This window comes from Schistocerca serialis, chromosome 12 (genome assembly GCF_023864345.2).
Source record: "Schistocerca serialis cubense isolate TAMUIC-IGC-003099 chromosome 12, iqSchSeri2.2, whole genome shotgun sequence".
NCBI classification, from domain to species: Eukaryota; Metazoa; Arthropoda; class Insecta; order Orthoptera; family Acrididae; genus Schistocerca; species Schistocerca serialis.
In genome coordinates, this window is record NC_064649.1 from 32,253,440 (window position 1) to 32,273,894 (window position 20,455).

Sequence of the window (20,455 nt, forward strand, 5' to 3'; positions counted from 1 at the left end):
AATGATTTAATAGAATCGTACCGGAGGTTAAACTAAGCATCTATAAATGTACATAATAACTTTCGGAAATATTCTAATCTCCAAATGCGTTTTTTTTTAAAGAAATGTGTCGTAGAGCTTTAGGAAGTGGATATCCAAGCTTTGAGCTTCAACTCCTATAAAAATTACGAAAGTTGTAAAGTCCTCACGTCAGCATGGAAACACACATTGTTTAGAAAAAAAATTGAGGTTACCGAGTATATAACCAGATTTGTGACTGGATTCAAGACTGCCAGCCGGTGTGGCCGAGCGGTTTTAGGCGCTTCAGTCCGGAACCGCGCTGCTGCTACGATCGCAGGTTCGAATCCTGCCTCAGGCATGGATGTGTATGATGTCCTTAGGTTAGTTAGGTTTAAGTAGTTCTAAGTCTAGGGGACTGATGACCTCCCATAGTGCTTAGAGCCATTTGAACCATTTTTGATTCAAGACTTCTTTGTAGATAGAACTCAAGGCATCGCACTTGATAGATGTAAAGGCACACCGAGGAAACGCGAGGGGACCGTTGTTGTGTTACAGTGTATAGAAATGATTTAATAGAATACGTCGAAAGCTGTTTGACTGTTCGCGGACAATGCGGTTGTCTATAAGAAAATAGCAACGCCAGAAGACAGTATCGATTTGCACAATGACCTGTAGAGGATTGATGAATGGTGCAGCTTCTGGCTCTTGACCCTGAACGGCAATAAATGTAACACATAGCGCCTACATAGGAAAGGAAGTTCACTACTGCACAAGTACACTCTTGATGACAAGTTGCCGGCCGGGTTGGCCGAGCAGTTCTAGGCGCTTCAGTTTGGAACTGCGCGACCGCTACGGCCACAGGTTCGAATCCTGCCTCGGGCATGGATGTGTTTGATGTCCTTAGGTTAGTTAGGTTTAACTAGTTCTAAGTTCTAGGGAACTGGTGACCTCAGATGGTAAGTCCCATAGTGCTCAAAGCCATTTGAACGGTTTTTTATGACAAGTTGTTAGAAATGGTAACTCCCGTATAATATCTCGGAGTAACTATCCAGAGCGACGTTAAGTGGAATGACCACATAAAACACAGTAGGAAAAGCAGATGCCACACCGATATCCATAGGAAGAATCCTAGGAAATATAACTGATGCACGAAGGGAGCGGCTTATAACGCGCTTGTTCGACCTATTCTTATTGTCCATCTATCTGGGATCCCTTCAAGGCAGGATAGATAGGAGGTACAGAAGATCCAACGAAGAGCTGCGCGTTTCGTCACGGAATCGTTTAGTCGGCGCGAGAGCATTACAAACATCATCAACAATCTTCAGTGGCAGACTCTACAACAGAGGCGTTGTGGATCACGGAGACGTATCATATTACTCCCCCACCCCACATACATCTAGCGAAATGACCACAACGAGAAAGGTCGATAAGTTAGAGATGTTTTTTTGTTCCAGTCTTTGATCACAATATCAATTCTTCTGACGATGACCGGTTTCAGTCCGTGATGACCATCCTCAGATCTTTTCTACACCATGCCCTAAAGTGATAAGGCCATAGCGGCATCGTCAAAACATGTAAATATAGTCACCACAGCATCGTCACATAGATCTAAAATAAGGTGAAGGATAGGCGTATTCATCACGGACTGAAACCGGTCATCGTCAGAAGAATTGACATTGTGATCAAAGACTGGAATAAAAAGCATTTGACAGTATTGGATCACTGTTCATATACGCGACTATGTCGCAGCGGGTGAAATTAGAGGTAATAATACAGAAGCGTACCGACTGTCGTTCTTCCCACGCGCCGTTCGCTAGTGGAGCAGGAAAGGGGGCATCAGTTACTGGTACCAAAAGTACCCTCCGCTTGCGGAGAATGCTGTAGATATAAGCTGGTGCAGATGAGTATTACGTAGCGTTTTAAGAAATCGACCCTTACCCTGGACCGGGATTTACGTTCAGTTTTTGTCGCAGCATTTGTTAAGCTGGAAAGTAGTGGACCATGGAGGTAGAATAACGGGAGATGGCGCCCTTGTTCGTTATTTCTGTCTTGTGCACGCGATATTTATGTTATATAGTAAATCTTACTCTGTTTTAGTGAACAACACAACATAAGGAACGCAACTTCAAACGTTGTTCTGGTCTTAAATGCGTATTCGATACAGTAATACGACACGAAAATATGACGCTTCTGGTCTCAGTACTGTAATTCCTTTTTGTTTATACACTTCGAATAACCGAGAAGAGAAGTATGTGCTATGAAAAGCGTTCTTTCGTAATCCATTTCTATTCACTTTCAATGTGTTTCTGTCGATAGTTGATAAAGCCAGAACTCCAAAAGCAATGATTGATAGTTTAGAGGCACCTATTTGTATTCGTTGCATTTTCAAGTCAAATGCAAATTTTAAATGTTCAAGTTTGCAATAAACTTACCTTATTTCCTTTGGTGTCCCATAGATGTATGCAAGGACGATATAAACAAGCCAGCTGTCATGACACAAAATGAAAGATTCGTTAAATTACGAAGAAAAAGAACGAAATTTAAGATTGTCAGGCCCATTGTAGTTTACACATTTGCTTTGTTTTTAAATTGTACCTACCAAGTGACATTCAGTGTGGCAAATAGCAGTAGGGTAACAAGACAACACAGTGATTAGCCTGGACTTAGATAGGGAACTTTGCTTTAACAAATATGCAACCCTTTAAGTACTTATAATTTAACCACTGTAACAGGTGTTCCACACATTTTACTGAAGATTTAATTAACTACATGTAGTTGCATTACTTTTATATCAAATTATTGCATTTTAAAACATTAGTCCCCATTTCCAGGATGTTTCTTGTCAGAACTTTTCAGTTACTTCGTAATAACCAAACACTGAAAACCAAGTGTATTGCTCACCTCCAGAGAGCTCTTTGTGTTAGATTGATAGGAAATCTAAAGTCAAATCACAACAATAAAACCATACTGTAAAACTTTACAGTGCATTAGAATTTCAAGTATGTTGTTGTTGTTGTGGTCTTCAGTCCTGAGACTGGCTTGATTCAGCTCTCCATGCTACTCTATCCTGTCCAAGCTTCTTCATCTCCCAGTACTTACTTCAGCCTACATCCCTCTGAATCTGCTTAGTTTATTCATTACTTGGTCTCCCTCTACGATTTTAATCCTCCACGCTGCCCTCCAATACCAAATTGGTGATCCCTCGATGTCTCGGAACATGTCCTACCAACCGATCCCTTCTTCTAGTCAAGTTGTGCCACAAACTCCTCCCCAATTCTATTCAATATTAGTAGTGATATACCCACCTAATCTTCAGCATTCTTCTGTAGCACCACATTTCCAAAGCTTCTATTCTCTCCTTGTCGTCCATGTTTCACTTCCATACATGCCTACACTCCATACAAATACTTTCAGAAACGACTTCCTGACACTTAAATCAATTCTCGTTGTTAACAAATTTCTTCAGAAATGCTTTCCTTGCCATTGCCAGTCTACATTTTATATCCTCTCTACTTCGACCATCATCAGTTATTTTGCTCCTCAAATAGCAAAACTCCTTTTCAAGTATATATACGAAAATAGCGCTTAAATAAGTCCACTTACGAATGAAATGTGATTTGTTTAAACTTTAGACAACAATCAGAACGATTAGTACACCCATAAGCGACGCAAGCCGGCATTTTTTTTTTTATCAAAACACTTCATGACTACACGGAATCCAACCAGAAGCGAATGTTTTGGGGTAGCTAACATGGCGAATCTTCACTTGGGTCGGCTTCAAGTTTGTGACGTCATGACAACTCCTCTTATAAATGATGAGTAACTGAAACCTCAGCTGCCGACAGGTGTTGTTGATATACCTCGATGTGGACAGCTGAAAATGTGTGCCCCGACCGGGACTCGAACCCAGGATCTCCTGCTTACATGGCAGACGCTCTATCCATCTGAGCTACCGAGGACACACATGAATAGCGCGACTGCAGGAACTTATCCGTTGCACGCTTCCCGTGAGACTCACATTCCCAACTGTCCACAATTCTACACATGTAAAGTACCTTATAGACATTTGCCCATCCACTCATCACTCGCGCACGCTTTGGCGATTCCCGAAAGAGTTTGGGCAACCTGTGCGCATTCGCACAGACGAAGGTCAATGGCTGGGTAGCCTTTAACTATATATATATGAAGACAGTAATTGTTCTTGAAACCCGGCGGAGGTTCGAGTCCTCCCTCGGGCATGGGTGTGTGTGTTTGTCCTTAGGATGATTTACGTTAAGTAGTGTGTAAGCTTAGGGACTGATGACCTTAGCAGTTAAGTCCCATAAGATTTCACATACATTTTTTATTCTTGAAAGAACAGATACTGTTGATGACCGTGCAGCTTTTCCCTGGAATAAATGGTGACTAACTGAAACCCTCAGCTGCCGACAGTCGCGCTATTCAACTGTGTCCTCGGTGGCTCAGATGGATAGAGCGTCTGCCAGGTAAGCAGGAGATCCCGGGTTGGAGTACCGGTCGGGGCACACATTTTCAGCTGTCCACGTCGAGGTATATCAACAACACCTGTCGGCAGCTGAGGGTTTCAGTTAGTCATCATTTATTCCAGGGAAAAGCTGCACGGTCATCAACAGTTTCTGTTCTTTCAAGAACAATTACTTTCATATATATAATTCCTCCTATTTTTACCTCCATGTAGTGGACAGTAGCCTTAATGGCCGGATGCCGCCAGTGTTCGGCTGACGGAAGTCGCATAAGGCGAGTAGTCGACGCCGCCGTGTATCGATAGATCGACCTCAGGTCGAACGTCACAGCCGGCGGCCCGGTATCTCTGACGCTGGGAACGTGAGGGAGAGGGAGAGACGAACAACTGCCGAGGCGTGCTGATAGGCGAGAGGCGGCGCCAGTCTGCGCGCGAAAGGAGCGTGTGGCGTGTTGCGTGCGTGACTGGGTGTAGTGTGCGTGTGCGTGACGCGTAGTGCGCGAGCAGCCGGCGCCATGGTGAAGGTGAAGGACGAGCACGGCCGGTTGAGGGTACGTAGAGCAACGCCACCTGCTGAGCGGCGAATGCCTGAGTCCTGGCCAGCATATCGCAACTAGCTTCACCCTGTGCTAGCACCTGTCTCCTCCACCTATTGGCACGTGTGTGTCAGGCGTGACGTCACGTACCGTACCCGAATAGCTGTCGGCGCGCTGTGCTTGCTGGAAGCAGCTCTTCCGTAACTAGAGGTCAGACCAAGGACTCCCCAGCGCGAGCTGACTGGAGGCAGTCGGACTCGCATTTGCCAATTTGGTCCTAAAGTTTGTAGCATTTTCGTTTTGTGTGTTGGTACTCCAATTGCTTCGGGTTTATTTATCACTTGTCATTTTTCATTATTGTAGTCGACAGCTGTTTGAGTTTACGTACAGAGGGGTCCAGCAAAATGTAGACACTCTTTGTTAGTTAATATCTTTGAAATAAAACGACATACCGTTGCAATTTTGCGCGGTGGTGTAGTGCATTGATTTCTCAGCAGCCCTTGGCGCGCGTTTTCCAGCAGATCACAGTGCAGCAATGAATGAAGTAAGATAGTCGTTTGAGCAATTCAAGGCCGCGCAGAAATGATACGGCTAGTACGAAAACATGATGTACAACGGCAGTAGCGTAACGTGTACGGAACTCTGCCACGAACACGTACAACAATTTATTGTATGGCTCTGAGCACTATGGGACTTAACATCTGAGGTCATCAGTCCCCGGGTTCGATTCCCGGCGGGGTCAGGGATTTTCTCTGCCTCGTGATGACTGGGTGTTCTGTGGTGTCCTTAGGTTAGTTTAAGTAGTTCTAAGTTCTAGGGGACTGATGACCATAGATATTAAGTCCCATAGTGCTCAGAGCCATTTGAACCATCATCAGTCCCCTAGAACTTAGAACTACTTAAACCTAACTAACCTAAGGACATCACACACATCGATGCCCGAGGCAGGATTCGAACCTGCGACCGTAGCGGTCACGCGGTTCCACACTGAAGCGCCTAGAACCGCACGGCCACACCAGCCGGCGATTTATTGTATTCGGGACAAAATTGAAACCGATGGTATGTTCAGGATGTGCACAAGGGTGGGAACTTTAATAGTGCCAACTATTTGTTTACGGATCGTACAAAATAGATACGTGTTCAAAGTTTTACTGGCCGTCAAAGTAGTCACGAGCATTGTGTATAACGCGCTGCGAGCGATGTGCAAGTCGTGGGATACTCTTAGCAGTGTCAGTTGTGTTGACAGTTGGAAAAAAAATGTTCAAATGTGTGTGAAATCTTATGGGACTTAAGTGCTAAGGTCATCAGTCCCTAAGCTTATACACTACTTAACCTAAATTATCCTAAGGACAAACACACACACCCAAGCCCGAGGGAGGACTCGAACCTCCGCCGGGACCAGCCGCACAATCCATGACTGCAGCGCCCTAGACCGCTCGGCTAATCCCGCGCGGCTGACAGTTCGAGCGGCGCCCTCTGTTACCCGAAGAATTTGTAGCAGTTCTAAAGCGAATGCTGTGAAGTGTTTCCTTCGGTTTAGAAATCGAGTTGAACTCACGTAGGCGTAACTGTGGGGGGTGCAGTAGGTGGTAGAGCACTTCGCAGCCCCATCAGTCAAACAAATCAGTAACAGCTCGTACTGTACGTGCTTCAGCATTGCCCTGCAAAATGATGGTCAGGTCCTGCAGAAAGTGTCATCGCTTCTGTCTCTAAGCTGGTCGTAGGTTGTGTTCCAAAAATGAACAGCACAGAGACAGAAGTGCTGATACTTTCTGCAGGGCCTGTCCATCATTTTGCAGGACAATGCTCAAGCACGTACAGTGCAAGCTGTGACTGATTTGTTTGACTGATGGGGCTGCTAAGTGCTATACCACCTACTGCACTCCTCTGACTTACGCCCTCGTGAGATCAACTCGATTTCTAAACTGAAGGAAACACTTCACGGCATTCGCTTCAGAACTGCTACAAATTCGTCGGGCAATAGACAGCGACGTTCGAACTGTCAACACAACCGGCACTGTTAAGAGTATCCTACGACTTCCACATCGCTGGCAACTGGTTATACACAATGCTGGTGACTACTCTGAAGGTCAGTAAAAGTTAAAAACCTATTTTGTACGAGCCGTAAATAAATAGTTGCCACTATTAAAGTTCCAACCCTCGTATAAGGAGAGGCCCGGCGACCAAAAACGTCAACGAGTCTGCCTTCAAGCGCTACCGTGTTGCAAGTTTTTACTAGAGCACGTCTCAGATCTGTGAAGCAGGGTGCATGTGAAAGCGGGATAAGCCTATAAAGTGCACCACGAATTCTGAACGCTGCAAAGTGGAAAAGTGAACATTCCAAGATGGCTGCACGCTATGAACGAGGACGACCCGCATCTAAGGATGAAGTATCGCTAGTGGTTTGAAATCCTGCTTCGCCAGGATGACGGTCTGCACGGATGATCATATGGTCTGACGACGTGCGATTCGAACTGGACGGTACTGTAAACCGCCACAATTGCGTGTACTGGGCTCCTGAAAATTCTCACGTTCACGACTGCGAACGTATCAATCTACCAGGTGTTAATATGTGGTGTGCTCTGTCATCGCGTGGTGTGATTGCCCCATTCTCCCTTAAAGGTACACTAACTGGTGAGATGTATCTTCATATACTGCAAACACTGATTTTACCTGCCACCCGAGAGGTATTTGGAAATGAAGGATTTTATCTATAACATGATGACGCTCCGCCTCACTACCACAGAAATGTCAGATCCTTCTGGGATCAGAATACACCTGGACGATGGACAGGTCGAACAGGAGCTGTTGAGTACCCACCACGGTCCCCAGACGTTACGCCTCTTGACTTCTGCCTATAGGGGACCTTAAAAAATGTTTACCAGCAGAAGCGAGCTACAGTGAAAGAGTGTCTTTGCGGCTATCACACCAGCAACACTGACAGTCGTAGTTCGCTTACAGTTAAGCGGCATCGAAATTGTTTGGCTGCTAATGGGGTCACTTTGAACACACAAAATTATCTTCCACCTGTGAAAGAATTGTAACGGTATGTCATTTTGTGCCATTAATAAAACGGTATCAAAGAGTGTCTACATTTTTTTGGACCCCTCTGTGTTGTCATTTTGTCGTTCGGAGATAGTGAATGGAGCTCTGGGCGCTAGAAAATGAGTGCCAAGTCGAGAAACCAGAACATTTCCAACATGTTCTTCTGTTTGACTTCAGTAGACGGGTGGGAACACCTGAGACAGCCAGAAACATTTGCGTCGTGTATGGGGTTAATGCCATCGGACAGACCACCGCAAGAAAATGGTTTCCTCGTTTTGAGGAGGATCGTTTTGACATTAGTGACTCCACGTTCAGGCAGACCTTCGGAATGTGAACAAGATAGGCCTAAACCGACAGACCGAGAATGATGCACGTCATTGTACTCGAGAACTGGCCAATGTGGTGAACTGCGATCATTCCACCATCGTGCGAAATTTGCATGCAGTGCGGTAGGTTCAAAAATCTGGTGTGTAAGTACCGCATGTTGTAAGCCAAAATCACAAAAATCTGCTTGTTCGTCATCAATTAGCTCGTGCACAACACCCACCATTCGTACCCTGTATCGTTACTGGTGACAAGAAATGTCTTTATGATAACATATGGAAAATAGACGAGTAGTCGAGCCGAAGCAAAGCAGCAGCTCTCCTTACAGACGTGCGCGCATCCACGTCATGGGTCTGGTCAAACAGCGATGGTATGGTGTACTACGAACTGGTTCCCCGAGATGTAACCATTACTGCTGACATTTATTGTCAGCAACTGAGACGTCTTGCAGACGCAATTCAAGAACAACGACCAGGAAGACTGCGTGAAGTGATGCTAGACTGACAAGAAAGACTATGTGTCGGGTTGGGAAGTCATTCCGCTACCCCTTTATTCACCTGATATTGCGCCCTCATATTTTTACCTTTTCCGCTCTGTATCGAACTACCTTCAAATAACTTCCTTTCCGGATGAAAATGCCCTCCGTAGATGGCTCGACGAGGCCTTCGCCTCAAAGTCACGCGATTTCTACAGTCAGGGAATGTAAAAGCTACCCCAGCGGTGGCAGCCAGTTGCGAATAGTAAAGGAGAATATATTATTGATGACTAAAGTCTCTGCTGTGTTTATATTAAACCACAGGAAAAACGCTACGAACGTATCCACCAACCCAATACGTTGACATCTGTGCCCTGCTAACCGTATGTGGAGCGGTGGGACAATGACTACTTAGTGGGCTCTATACGCTCTCTGATTAGCCCCTACAGCAGTAGCAGTAGTATATTCAGCGTTTTCAGCATCCCTGCGACACTCTCCCACTGGTCAAACAAACCTGTGACCATTCATGGCTGCCCTTCTCTGTGTACGTCCAATAACCACTGTTACTCCTGTTAGGTATGGGTTGCACACACTTGGGTGCGTCACGCGAAACTCTTGTAAGCAGCCTCTCTTGCAGACTGATTGCACTTCCCCAGTATTCTGTCAGTGAATCACAGCCTATCACCTGCTTTACCTACGACTCTGTCTATGCTATCTTGCATTCCACATCCGTACAAAGTGTTACACCTAGGTATTTGTATGAATTGGCTGATTCCAACTGTGGCTCGTTGGGATAGTACTTTTCTTTTTAGTTTTGTGAAGTCGTAAATTTTTCTTTTTTGAAAATTCGCAAATTTCGCAAATCTTTGAATTTCATCAAGATCTGACTATTACTGCAGCTGTTGGTGGGCGGTACTTCTTTATAAAGGGTGCCTCCGTAAGAGCGTGCAAAAATTTAACACGAGATAGAAGATGCTCCACTGACCAATTTGAGGTAGGGAACCTGGGGACGGAGAAACCAGCTTACATAGGTAATAGCAATAAAATTACGCCACTGTATACTTTTTATTTATATTAGTTAACTGCAGATACCATTTGTACTACGTCTTATAGAAATGTGCTGAAACTAACGGGCCTCAGCCTCAATGCAAGCACGACATCGGCGAACAAGATTCTGACGCACCCTGACAAATATTCCTGGTGTGTTTCGTATCACATCACAGGCAGCTACAGTTCTGGCAACTAATTCCATCTCCGTATCCGCTGGGTTCTCATACCCAAGTGACTTTAGATTCCCCATAGGAAATAATCAATGGGATTCAGGTCAGGTGACCTCGCAGGCCGTGGAATAGGATCTCCCAATCCAGCGACCAGGAAATACTGTACCGGCACTGCTTCATCGTATTGTGCTGTAAGTCTATAAATAGCACTTAGTAATGAAACGATCTGTAGTTGATTCATAGCACGTTCTGTCATGGGACAGTGTAAATACGATACAACAGAGCCAACTTATGGACAAGTAAACAACACTTGCATCATGACTTCCTTGTAGTGAGGCTCGTACTCCTTGTTTCCTTGCAGGAAATAATGAATGTACATGTAAGTAAACAGCACAGTACGTGTAAACTTGTACATATGTAAATAAGCTGGAAAACTGTAATGCTAGACAAAGCGGTAGATAAGTTTACTTCCCCATCTCCTTCAGCTGCCTTCTTCAACCCCAGGTTCCCTACCTCATATTGTTCATTGGAGGAGCATTCTCTATGTCCTGTTACATTTTTGCACGCTCTTACGAAAACTGTAGATAACTGTATCATCTCAAAAGAGAATCTAGTTGCAATTAATAGTGTCTACATGGTCATTGATACGTAACATGAACAGCAAGCGTCCCAACAAACTTCCTTACTTGGTTCAAATGGTTCAAATGGCTCTGAGCACTATGGGACTTAACATCTATGGTCATCAGTCCCCTAGAACTTAGAACTACTTAAACCCAACTAACCTAAGGACAGCACACAACACCCAGCCATCACGAGGCAGAGAAAATCCCTGACCCCGCCGGGAATCGAACCCGGGAACCCGGGCGTGGGAAGCGAGAACGCTACCGCACGACCACGAGATGCGGGCTTTCTTTACTTAACTGATACGATATTTCTTGAATGCAGTCATTATTAATGTACTTGCAAATAAGGAAATATCGTATGAATAGATTAGGTATAAGATCTATATTCACTCGAGATCGTAAAGTTGGTCTATATATATCTCGTCATGTTCGTTTCCACCAGGAACAGCCGTGTTAACGAGAAGTAAGATAGGAGCGGGCAGCATCGGCCGTACTTTTTTTTTTTAATCTGCTTATTGCACATCGATTTCAGCCACTGTGTAGCTGCCGGCCGGTGTGGGCGACCGGTTCTAGGCGCTTCAGTCTGGAACCGCGCCACCATTACGGTCGCACGTTCGAATCCTTCCTCGGGCATGGATGTGTGTGATGTCCTTAGGTTAGTTAGGTTTAAGTAGTTCTAAGTCAGATGTTAAGTCCCATAGTGCTCAGAGCCATTTTGAGCCACTGAGTAGCTGCTTTCAGTGCTACATGAATAAAAGAACATAATGAGAATCAGACATTCAAATATAAATTACGATCACAAATACATCAGCTTGTAAACCGCAAATTTCCATACCAGTTATATCCAAGTCAAGATGACCCGCCGTAAATAAATTCGCACTTGGTGCCACATTGACACTACAGTCAACAAACATTTGAACTGAGCTTGCTGCTCAAATTTCGATTCACATAACCTCGGTATGTGATTTGAGTAGTACGTAGCCCTTTCTTTACGGTGGTTAGTTGTATACTAATATTTATTTTTAATGGTGGACGGTATTTGAACGAGATGGTGCACCGCCACATTGCCGGTTATTTGTTTGTCAGTTCGTGAATGGAAATATTCCGGACACATGGATCGGTACAGACGGTTCAGTATCATGGCTGCCACGTTCATCATACATAGTCCCTCCAGATTTTTTTTGTGTAGTGTTATATTAAGGATCCAGTATTCACTTCACCATTTCCTCGTGAGCAAACTATTGCGGCAAGTATTCGAGATGCTGAAGAGGGGGTGACGGAATATATGTCAGCAAAGATATGGAAAGAAATTGAGTATAGCCTGCCCTAGACCTTCCAAAGGAAACAAACGGAGCATATGCGAAATTGTACCCAAAAGATATCTTAATGAGTTACGCTACCACTTGCAACAGACCGCACAGCTGTTTACAGGGTGGTCAGAAACGTCTAAAGAGCTTGTGAGGGTGTTGGAGGGTAGGTTATGTGGAGAAATAACTCTCAAGGAAAAACTTCGATAAGTTGCGCCGATTACGAGTTAATTAGCATTGAAGTTAGCCCTGTATTCAAGCGTCTCGCCACGTACAATTACTGTTAGTTGTTCTCATAGCTTAGATGATAGCGCACGAGACTGCTAAGCCTTTGCCCCTGAATCGATCCTTACTATCATCCAATTTTTGTGTCGCTGTCTCGTTCGGTATTAGGAAACCAAAGGAAGTAAACGCTTGGCGACACCGTCTCTGGCGGGCAGCTTGAATTTCTGCACGCAACTGCCTCACTGGCTAAGTTCGATACTAACTAACTCGGAAACGGCGAAATGTACCGAATTTATTTTCTAGCAGTTATTTGTCAGCACATCCTGTACCGCAGCACCCTCACAAGCTCTTAAGACTACTTCCGACCTCCCTGTATAGCAAAGTTTCTTTAATGTTTTGTAGACACAGAAATACTTTCTCGCCCCGCATAGTAATGCTGAAACCTGTATGTTAGGTGCGAAATCTACTGACAGTGTCTACGAAGCCGGAACTGTGGTACTGTTACCAGAAGAAAATAAGTAACACTCAAATGATTTAAGCATTATCATTCAGACAGTTTTACGTCACTGTGACACCTAATAACAAGAAAATAATCGAAATTGTAATATTGGATTCTATGAGTTAGTAGACTCAAACAGTCAAAAGCGACGATAATTTCACTGGAGGTACAACAACTGCATCGCGACTTAATAAGAATGAACTAATATTAATGAATAAATGCAATACTTTTAGTAGCTGTGTGACCAGTTACGAAGTCTCGTAACCGGTTGGCCCTGACTAGTCTTAGCACGCAATCTGACTGCATAAAATAAAAATAAAGAATGACAAGGAATTTCCATTAACACAATTGATTAATTAAGTCCCCTGCAACTATAAAAGCTGCGAAACAACAAAGCACAAGTGTAACTGTTCTGTGTGTGGTAGTGTGACTCAACGTACATGTATCTAGCTCGGTTCTTTCTCAATACGACAAAATATTTTAAGCACCATTTACAATGAACTAATTGAAAAACCAGAAATACTATAACTAAACATAGAAACCAGAATTACAAGTCTAATAAATGAACACGAGCCAGATGCTTTGTTGACTGTACCTGTGAGTTAGAGGGATTGTCATTAAAGAAAACTGTAATACCTTTTTACCTCATTATACAGGGTGTTACAAAGAGGTACGGCCAAACTTTCAGGAAACATTCCTCACACACAAAGAAAGAAAATGTTACGTCGACATGTGTCCGGAAACGCTTACTTTCCATGTTAGAGCTCATTTTATTACTTCTCTTCAAATCACATTAATCATGGAATGGAAACACACAGCAACAGAACGTACCAGCGTGAATTCAAACACTTTGTTACAGGAAATGTTCAAAATGTCCTCCGTTAGCGAGGATACATGCATCCACCCTCCGTCGCATTGAATCCCTGATGCGCTGATGCAGCCCTGGAGAATGGCGTATTGTATCACAGACGTCCACAATACGAGCACGAAGAGTCTCTACATTTGGTACCGGGGTTACGTAGACAAGAGCTTTCAAATGCCCCCATAAATGAAAGTCAAGAGGGTTGAGGTCAGGAGAGCGTGGAGGCCATGGAATTGGTCCGCCTCTACCAATCCATCGGTCACCGAATCTGTTGTTGAGAAGCGTACGAACACTTCGACTGAAATGTGCAGGAGCTCCATCGTGCACGAACCACATGTTGTGTCGTACTTGTAAAGGCACATGTTCTAGCAGCACAGGTAGAGTATTCCGTATGAAATCATGATAACGTGCTCCATAGAGCGTAGGTGGAAGAACATGGGGCCCAATCAAGACATCACCAACAATGCCTCCCCAAACGTTCACAGAAAATCTGTGTTGATGACGTGATTGCACAATTGCGTGCGGATTCTCGTCAGCCCACACATGTTGATTGTGAAAATTTACAATTTGATCACGTTGGAATGAAGCCTCATCCGTAGAGAGAACATTTGCACTGAAATAAGGTTTGACACATTGTTGGATAAACCATTCGCAGAAGTGTACCCGTGGATGCCAATCAGCTGCTGATAGTGCTTGCACACGCTGTACATGGTACGGAAACAACTGGTTCTCCCGTAGCACTCTCCGTACAGTGACGTGGTCAACGTTACCTTGTACAGCAGCAACTTCTCTGACGCTGACATTAGGGTTATCGTCAACTGCACGAAGAATTGCCTCGTCCATTGCAGGTGTCCTCGTCGTTCTAGGTCTTCCCCAGTCGCGAGTCATAGGCTGGAATGTTCCGTGCTCCCTAAGACGTCGATCAGTTGCTTCGAACGTCTTCCTGTCGGGACACCTTCGTTCTGGAAATCTGTCTCGATACAAACGTACCGCGCCACGGCTATTGCCCCGTGCTAATCCATACATCAAATGGGCATCTGCCAACTCCGCATTTGTAAACATTGCACTGACTGCAAAACCACGTTCGTGATGAACACTAACCTGTTGATGCTACGTACTGATGTGCTTGATGCTAGTACTGTAGAGCAATGAGTCGCATGTCAACACAAGCACCGAAGTCAACATTACCTTCCTTCAATTGGGCCAACTGGCGGTGAATCGAGGAAGTACAGTACATACTGACGAAACTAAAATGAGCTCTAACATGGAAATTAAGCGTTTCGGGACACATGTCCACATAACATCTTTTCCTTATTTGTGTGTGAGGAATGTTTCCTGAAAGTTTGGCCGTACCTTTTTGTAACACCCTGTATATTGACGAAAATATTCCATTAGACCAGCATCATAAATCAAAAGCCCATCTCCTTTCTCAAATATATTCTGACTATTGCAACTTCTTCCATCTATACATTACACCAACCGAACAGCGTCTACTCTCTCGCCCAACAGAACAACGACAACTGTCCTCGACATCCTCTGAACTACTACTGCACCAGTGGAGGCGGCGGAATAATAATCTCTGGCGCAATCTCTGGCGCTGTGACTCAGTGTAGCCACCTTTCACAACTTACCGTAATTGGCTCTCATTCACGTGGAAGCAGTCGACCGCTGGAGTCCGCCTTTTGAATCTAGCGCCAGGTGGAGCGTGCCGCTGCTGACGTCACAGTGGAATCCCTGCTGCTGATGCTGCAGCAGTAGTGGCGTAACTTCCTCTTACCTCCCCTCCCGCGCCCACACGGACCCCCACTCACTCCATTCCCAGCTCCGTCTGTCTGCGGAGATGGCGGGACGTGTGTTCCGTCTACACGAGCTAACTGCTCTGCTGCCACTAGCGGAGCAGTGCCATCGCCTGATGAAGACGTACGGGCACAAAGACGCCCAAACATTTTGTCAAACTTAACTATGCTTGGCAAATATTTTACCGCGTTCGGAGCAGTTTGACGTGTTCGTCAAGCATATAGCGCGTTTGACGTGTTTGCGAGAAATTTTGATTGACGGAAAGTTCCACAAGACGTTGTTTGTTTCGACGTTCCGCGGGATTGTTCAGTGAAAAATTGTTTTATTACGATTTAACTCACTGTACCGTGAGTTCCCACTACTATGAAAACTATGACCAAGGATAAAAACAAAATAGCTCTGACAGTTACCAAAATGGTTGAAGTATTACATCTTTACCAGCCATATACAGAGTGGAGCGAAATTCGGGCACTCCGGCTTCGTAGCGCGTAGCGCGACTCCTCACGTACCAGCGATAAAAAAAAATGTCTGTCATAAAATTTCGTCTGGCCAGAATATCCGGCAGAATAAGGACGTTAAAGAGCTTCACGGTAAATGATGACAGCCAAAACAGTTGCAGGATAAAGATTTATTAAAATTCTTGACCAAGGTTTCGGTATATATAAATATACCTTCATCAGAAGTAAAATATCTAACATTACATCCTGCAATGAAGATAAACAAAACAATTGTGCCAAAGGCGTCGTCAGTAGTTGGTCAAGAATTTTAATATATCTTTATCCTGCAACTGTTTTGGCTGTCATCATTTACCGTGAAGAATTTCAACAATTGCTGTTTCAGCCATTTTTAAAATCTTGAGACGTTACAAGAGCGGCAATCTGGCTACACTGTAACAACACGTATGGTAACCACCTCTGACAGCACATGTTAATCGTGCTGCACAAAATTTACAACATTTTGTAACGTTGAACACAACAAATACGTGGTTAGACAAATAAGAAATAGACAGTTGAAACAATTAATGGGACCATGGTGATAACACATACAAATAGTAACCGAGTTTGGACATTATTCGCAAAGCACGTTGCTTGTCCTACTGGTAACGTAAGGTCCTAACGAAATGTAATGGACCTGAACGAGGCAGGAATAATAGTTGGTACTAATCTATGCGACCATTAGAGGAGGGCAGAAAGAAAACAAAAAAAAATGTTCAAATGGCTCTGAGCCCTATGGGACTTAACTTCTGAGATAATCAGTCCCCTAGAACTTAGAACTACTTAAACCTATGTAACCTAGGGACATCACACACATCCATGCCCGAGGCAGGATTCGAACCTGTGACCGTAGGGGTCGCGCGGTTCCAGCCTGAAGCGCCTAGAACCGCTCGGCCACTCCGGCCGGCAAAGAAAACAGGTTTCGCTTCTAGTAGAGGAAGTGGAGCGAATAAATTCGAGCCCATGACGTGGAAAGGGCATCTTTCTAAGCTGACCAATGTCCTATTTCTACGATTGTCGTATGTAAGTGCAAATGTTTTCCAGAGGAGCCGCCGCAATCGCTGTTTACGATTAAGATGCCAGATGCCGTATCACTTGGACTACATTAACCAAATAAAAACATTCTTGAACTCAGGATCGAACCCTCGGCCTCCTGCATGCTAACCCAAAACTCTATCCACTGCACCAACTCTACAGCACGACCAAACGTGTTGACAGAGCTAGTTACCATACATATGGTTACAGTCTTTCCAGACTGCCACTCTTTAACATCCTTATTCTGCCTGATGTACTCGCTGGAAGAAATTGTGTGACAGATTTTTCGTTGTCATGTGAGGAGTCGCGCTGCGAAGCCCGACTGCGCGAATTTCACTTCACCCTGTATTACGAATGAAGAGGTTATGAACAAAATCAATATTTTACGCGTACAGTGACATAGAAGCGGAGTGGAATGAAATAAAAGAAATCGAAGTTCTCCGGTTTTTCTACAGACAGTGTGGGCTATACAGTATCCTCCCACGTTGCGGTATTTTAATGACCTGTCGTTAGAGATCCGAGTAGAAGAGAATAAATTTTCGCACACTTGTGTCTTCTTTTTCAGTGTGAGGGCAAAGTTACGCTGAAAAAGTTATTAAATGTCGTTGTTCATGCGGAGAACGTTGATGTAATCAACAGGTTTTGAGCGAAACATTTCCGTTAACAGGTTTCCAGTTGCAAATTTCTCATTTTAAACCATTCCCTTTGACCGGCATCTTGGGGTTTTTTTTTTTTTTTTCAGTGCCAGAGTCAATGTTAGAAATGCTTTATCCGCATTTGTAGCCATTCCCATTAGTGCGAAAATACAGCACACGCGAAAAGCCTCTGTTTCAAAAGTAAGGTTAAATTGACAAGCTTCCGTAGTACGTGTGCGGGTGCGCGCTCGTTTGTCACATCCGTGGCTAGGTACAAGCGAACTTGAGAGGCAAGTTTGCTGTTGTAGGAAGGACTTGATAAATTTTAAAAAGTTTCATTGTCCATTAGATGAAAGTAGACGTAATCATCGGGTTCTGAGAGTAACATATTTTCAAGGGTAATTGTCTCATTTTACGCGGTTCCCTGGAGCAGAGTCTTGTTTTCTTCTTCTTCTTCTTCTTCTTCTTCTTTAAACACAGTGCCAAAGTCAATGCGAGAACTGCTCTGCCTGCATTGGTGGCTGTTCTCGCTACTCTCCAAACACACACGAACACAAATAGCGTCTCCTTAAAGTGAAGTTAAACTGACAAACATTGTTTGAGCGTGTACCAGCTTGTTTGGCAAGTCCGTGGCAAGATAAGAGCCATTTTGTCGAACACTTTTGATCGTTTACGTGGTCTTAACTCAGTCACGGCTTCCCTGCACAGTTCTGTTATACTCTGCGACGACAGCGCTCCAAGTGGACAGTAACCTACGCTTCTGAATATCTAATAAACGTAAACATGGTTCATAGTAGGCAGCGTACTATGGACCATGTTTACGTTTATTGAGGATCTGGAGGCTGTGGATCACTACAAATACAAAATTTTAATTACTTCTGACTAAGATATCGGACGAGTGCGAATCGTATCGTTTGTACAAGGTGTTGGGAAATTCCCGTTCCACACTTCAAGGATTTCTAGAGGGGAGTGAGCACATAATACACACATCAAAAAAAGTTTTGCAACATCCCGGTTCCCAGAGCTCCTAAAGATAGACGTTGACTGTGGATATTGTATCACAGACACCGTTCAGAAATGTCACCAAACGCGTCCAAAGGTGTAAACAGCCATGAATGAGCAGCGCCTATTAGATGGACGGGGTCCGACAGCCGAACAGTTCCAGTCATTCCAACAGGAAGGAGGTACACGGCTCATGTTGTCCGTAGTTCAACCATGCCTAGATGGTGAATACCGCGGTACGATCGCGCCCGCATTGTGACTTTGCGCCTGGAAGGGCTCTCAACACGGGAAGTGTCCAGGCGTCTAGGAGTGAACCAAAGCGATGTTGTTCGGACATGGAGGAGATACAGAGAGAGGAACTGTCGGTGACATGCCTCGCTCAGGCCGCCCAAGGGAGGAATCCTGACCGCAACGCCACCATGTTGAATAATGCTTTTCGTGCAGCCGCAGGTCGTCGTGTTACGACTCAAACTGTGCGCAATAGGCTGCATGATGCGAAACTTCACTCCCAACGTCCATGGCGAGGTCCATCATTACAACCAAGACACCATGCAGCGCAGTACAGATGGGCCCAACAACATGCCGAATAGACCGCTCAGGACTGGCATCATGTTTTCTTCACCGATGAGAGTCGCATATGCCTTCAACCAGACAATCGTCGGAGACGTGTTTGGAGGCAACCCGGACAGGCTGAACGCCTTAGACACACTGTCCAGCGAGTGCGGCGAGGTGGAGGTTCCCTGATGTATTGGGGTGGCGTTATGTGGGGCCGACGTACGCTGCTGGTGGTCAGGGAAGGCGCCGTAACGGCTGTACGATACGTGAATGCCATCCTCCGACCGATAGTGCATCCATATCGGCGGCATATCGGCGAGGCATTCGTCTTCATGGAACACTATTCGCACCCACATCGTGCACATCTTGTGAATGACTTCCTTCGGGATGACGACATCGCTTGACTGGAGTGGCCAGCATGTTCTCCAGTCATGAACCCTATCGAGCTTGCCTGGGATAATTAACTTTTTATACCTGGGATTCACAGTCAGGTAGAACTTTATAAAAGACATCATATTTACGCCAGTGACTATAGCACGTTCTTTATTTCACGATTGCAATTTCGGCCTTAGGCCATTATCAACTGAAGCTGAAAAATACAGAATGTTTTTAAATTAGTTAACAAAATCGTTGCATATCTTGATATTCGGCCGATTACACAGAATGAAAAATGCAATTGCGTAAGCATGTTACTTACATGTTATGGCTATTAGGCCATGTCAACCTAAAACGAGCACACACATTTATATGTCTTTGTCATTACTATTAAATCCATTGGTGACGCTGTTACATAGTGCGAGCACACATATCCATATGTCATAGCACAACATAGTCTGTTGACACTAATGTTCGGCAGCCCATCACTAGTCACTTATGCACTAAACTGCTGCGGCAGATTACTGTTCATAGGCTACTCGTAGCCGTTTTGGCGCGTAAACGGATTACAGATATTGTTTTGCTCTGTATGGAGCTCCATTGCCGTCCAGCGACTGTACTAGGAAGCATTTTAGGTTGACATGGCCTAATAGCCATAACATGTAAGTAATATGCTTACGTAATTGCATTTTTCATTCTGTGTAATCGGCCGAATATCAAGATACGCAACGATTTTGTCAAATATTTGAAAAACATTCTGTATTTTTCAGCTTCACTTGATAATGGCCTAAGGCCGAAATTGCAATCGTGAAATAATGAAAGTGTTACAGTCACTGGCGTAAACATGGTGACTTTTATAAAGTTGCCTTGGATAGATTGAAAACGGCTGTTTATGGACGACTTGACCCATCAACCACTCTGAGGGATCTACACCGAATCGCCGTTGAGGAATGGAACAATCTGGAC

At 44.6% G+C, this 20,455-nt stretch overlaps 1 protein-coding gene and 1 non-coding gene across 4 annotated transcripts in view; one reads left to right on the plus strand and one right to left on the minus strand.

Moving 5' to 3' along the window:
• LOC126428414 (calcium-binding mitochondrial carrier protein Aralar1) overlaps positions 1 to 20,455 on the plus strand; it is a 704,653-nt gene that overhangs the window by 444,952 nt on the left and 239,246 nt on the right. The window contains exon 1 of one of the 3 annotated variants that reach the window (XM_050090339.1): positions 4,929 to 5,031. The exons of the other annotated variants lie outside the window; for them this stretch is intronic. Within the exon in view, the coding sequence (XP_049946296.1) occupies positions 4,996 to 5,031 (36 nt within the window). The 5' untranslated portion in view covers positions 4,929 to 4,995. Of the gene's footprint in view, positions 1 to 4,928; positions 5,032 to 20,455 lie in introns of those variants that run through there. 3 annotated transcript variants of the gene reach the window in all.
• Positions 3,886 to 3,959, minus strand: Trnat-ugu (transfer RNA threonine (anticodon UGU)). Its single transcript has one exon. It is a non-coding gene; the product is annotated as a tRNA-Thr (tRNA).